The 3,935-nt window shown below is 40.6% G+C and overlaps 1 protein-coding gene across 2 annotated transcripts; it reads right to left on the bottom strand.

Moving 5' to 3' along the window:
* Positions 1 to 239: 239 nt before the first annotated feature.
* Positions 240 to 2,539, bottom strand: SARC_05954. 2 transcript variants are annotated; one of them, XM_014300157.1, is made up of 2 exons: positions 1,787 to 2,539; positions 240 to 968 (listed from the first exon to the last, which is right to left on the bottom strand). In XM_014300157.1, exon 1 carries the CDS (start codon positions 2,329 to 2,331, stop codon positions 1,837 to 1,839), a length of 495 nt encoding a protein of 164 aa, XP_014155632.1. In that variant the 5' UTR covers positions 2,332 to 2,539; the 3' UTR covers positions 240 to 968; positions 1,787 to 1,836. The 2 variants fall into 2 exon arrangements, with proteins under 2 accessions (XP_014155632.1, XP_014155633.1); XM_014300158.1 differs by having other exon boundaries at positions 240 to 2,539.
* Positions 2,540 to 3,935: the final 1,396 nt, after the last annotated feature.

Genomic DNA, 3,935 nt, shown 5'->3' with positions numbered 1-3,935 from the left:
TATATATATAACCGCACACTCCCAGGCTCGTGCATGTATAGCGGAATGAGAAATGCTCTCCAAGGGAGTATACGTATGGTATAGCATTTGGTGCTACTAACGACTGTGTATAATAGCCGAATCTTGAATACGAATGATGATATCGGTTCTATTTAAAGCCGTGCATTGATGTTCTCACACTATATATAGATATATATATATATAATATAAAATCACATATCCCAAGCTCATGCATATATGGCTGACTGAGAAACGCTCTCCAAAAGAGTATACTATACGTATGATATATTATTTTGTGCTGCTAAAGATTGTGTATGATGACTAAATCTTGGGTGCGAAAGATGAAGTCCGTTCCAATTGACGCCATACATTGCAGTTTTCTCACATAGTTCCCAGGTCATATTTTTTGACAACCAACACCTTGCTGAGTATGATTCGTGTGTTGGTATCGAACTTCCATACAATATAGTCCATGTTCCGTATTGAGCTTCGATACCAAAGTGTTCTTGACATTCTGACTCTTCGATGAGTTCTACTTGAAGCAAAGCATCGGCATGAAAGGTACGGTTTGAAAAACTCGTATCCCAAAGGCACTATCTTTGTCCTCTCGTCATCGGTCAAGTCCAAACTTTCAGTCAGGCCCTCACAACGGAAGCCAGCGGCCGCCATCTGTTGTTCAAACTGTGAGCAGCTCAGCAGATACATATGGTCCCTCTGACCCGAACAGTTGTGTCTCTCCTGATCGCTCTTGGCGTGTGTACAGTCCTTGTGCTTCTCCAACCCCTACGCACCTTGTAGTACAACCACCCTCTGGGGTGCAGCACGTTGTAGAGGTTGGTTAGGGCCCTCTCTTGGTTGGCGATGTGTTCGAGCACGTGTAGTATGATCACGCCGTGTGCAAAGCCGTTGGGGATACGCAGATCGTCTAAGTCTACATAGAGTACCTCTCCTCCGGCAATAATCTTATCCTGCAGATGCGAAAGAAAGTTGACACCAAATGTGTTAGGGAACAGTCACAGAGACGCATTTGTTGTAGTGGGGGGTCTACCAGTATACTATACGAAGCTTAGTATTGAACGGGCACTTAGGATATGTGTTCAACCCAGGAATCTGTTATGTGTCGGTTAGCGAAGGCAGATTCTACCGATGCATTAAAAACGGTTTGCGTTTTACAATTTGTACCGGAAGTAGTCGTGAGTCCATCGGTATGGCTATCCTCAACGACAGACTCTAGCAAACTTTTAAAGAACTTACCGTGCATGTGTCGATGAGATAAAAGAATTTTAGAACTGACAAACGAGCTTGTGTTGTGTGTATATATGTATGCTGCTGTGTAGAGGGTGTTAGATGTGGATGTGACGATGACTATGTCTCTTTAGTACCTATTCCCTTTGATGGGGCGGCTGATAGGACAAGGTATTTTTGTGTGTTACTATTTCGACAATCTAGTACATTTACGATAAAACCTCCTAAAAAAGGTATTTATTGTGTGTTACTGCTTCGGCAATCTTGTACATTTACGATACAAAACAGACAGGTTAGCTGTGCAAATATTTTTGTGCATCATCACCTTTTCTAAATGTCCTTCCACGCTTACGTTTGTATGTCTCGCAATTTGTATCTAACTTCAATGGGCATCTATTTTACCGCCTGTTTGTTTTATCATTCTTCACGAGTTATATACAACTAAATACTTCGATATCACCTAAGATTTAAGGTCATATTCAAGAGTGAGCTGAATATACACAACTACAACAGAGTATAAGCCTCGAAAAAAATCACTCACTGTATATTTGAAATCGCAGCGTAAACAAACTCCCAAAATGATTTTAAAAATCAAAAATAGAGATATCTACGACGGCAATCAAATCGACAAACAGCCTTCGATCTCGAATTGCGGTACCCGCCAAAGTATAACACTCTACTGATCTTTGATGTTTTAGGTTGGAACAAGTCCTTTCGACGAGCCGCCATGGCGCACATCGTTCGATGTCGCTCTAATGCCTGACAGCGTGGGCATTGCCTATCGTCAAAGTGTGACAGTCCAAAGTTTCCATACAGTGCCCCTTCCCATCCGCAACAGGGACATACACGTGCACTGGTGGATTGGGTGACGAGTTGCCTGTACTTCTTTGTGTCTGTCAGTGCGTTGTGCTTGTGCTCAGCACAGGCCGTGTCTGTTGTTACCACATCTATTGTGGTTACGGTGTTCTCGCTAGGTATTGTGCGCACCCCTTTCCCACTATACATGACCGTCGTGAATGTACAGAGGAGTACTATCGCTGCCCAAAGAAACTTGAATTGGTCGCGTGGGTTGAAGTGTTGCAACATCGTGTGTGCTGTGTTGCTACAATATACGCTTACTTAGCCATATATTAGTTATGGCGAGCTTAGTAAATGACAACCTCTTGTTCGAAAATCATTATTTACAAAGTCTTTGATATCAATGTAAGACCAGTTTGCAATATAATTACATATGTAGCATTGTATTCAAATCACAGGTAAATTTGCACAGCAGTATACTACCTGTAAACTCTTGTTGTATTTACATATTATGTAAATACAACAACAGTTTACAGGTAGCATATGTACTGCTGTGCAATCGGAGACTAATGAAAAAAAAATTCACGCTTTTTTAAAAAAGCGTGAACTTTCTTCATTAATCTCCGAAGGCCAATAGCATCCTCGGTTGCGAAACTTTGAACCAATTGATAACACCGAATCGAATATATATTTTTAAAATGCAAGAAAAAAAAATACAAATTCTGCCAAACCGCATATTTTACTAGTTATTACATACAATGACTCAAAACTGTTAACAGTCAGTCAACAGCCAGTCACCATTCTCCTGGCTGTGGTCGACTACAGTATCCTCCGAAGTGTATTTATCTCAAGCTGGACGTTCTATGTATAGTTGTATACCCACTACTTATCGAAACGACCTTCTCTATTAGGAACACCTGCTCTCCGACTTCTACCCGACTCTATTCTCTATAGTATGGAATGGTGGGGCCGTGGAGCCTTGGAGTTGGAGATCAATACATAATTAGGTAAAGTCATACACCATCTGCCACTCTGGCCTCGCGGAATGGAACCTACATACCACAAAATAAAGCTAGTGTGTACGTACCTATTATTTGTGGTTTAGTAAACATGGAAATATGAAACGCCAATGTAAATAGTGTTTACAAATATACTTTTGTACTTTAAAAAAAAAGTAAGTCGCTTTTGTTGAAAGAAAAAGCAGAGCCTCAGAAATTTGTAATATTTATGTTTTTTTCTCAACAAAATTCATAGCCCCTTCGACCTTTTATTTAGGGGCTAAAAGAATGTGTCGTCTGCTCTATATATATATATTGCATGATGAGTATATAAACGACGTCATATTTATCTCCATATTTGGAATCTCGAGAGGATATGTAAACATACTTTATAATTTTATAAACGTACACCCACGGCCACGGGTCACAGACCACAGGTGACAGGCTGACAGCTACAGAACGGATCATATAACAATATATAACTTCTCCGTCATTGTCATTGGTATCGCAATTTAAGTTTTTTTCGTTTGCGCGTATACATAGTTATAGATAATTATTCACACAACCACCGCCTATTAGATGCATCTTTTAAGTAGTTTAGTAGCACCAAAAATGCCGAAAGTATCCATTGTGGGCGCAGGCCTAATAGGTATGTACACCGGGATTAGCTATTTTGCTGCCGCCACCCCTGGCACAGATGTTACATTTGTCGGACGAGATTGGCTCCGAGAAAAACTAAGCGCTGCGAAATCGGTCAAACTTACAAACTACCAGGTGAGGATGATATTGTATATATCACTTATACATCAACAAACAAAGACGTGGAAACACACACACACACACACACACACACATAAACACACACAAATACACACACACACACACACACACATA

The sequence above is a fragment of the Sphaeroforma arctica genome (genome assembly GCF_001186125.1).
Source record: "Sphaeroforma arctica JP610 unplaced genomic scaffold supercont1.406, whole genome shotgun sequence".
Taxonomy (NCBI): Eukaryota; class Ichthyosporea; order Ichthyophonida; genus Sphaeroforma; species Sphaeroforma arctica.
This window is presented reverse-complemented; position numbering and strand designations above follow the sequence as displayed.

What these genes read in the sequence shown, in the direction of transcription:
- SARC_05954 (XM_014300158.1), bottom strand. Translation starts at nt 2,331, where the DNA reads ATGTTGCAACACTTCAACCCACGCGACCAATTCAAGTTTCTTTGGGCA.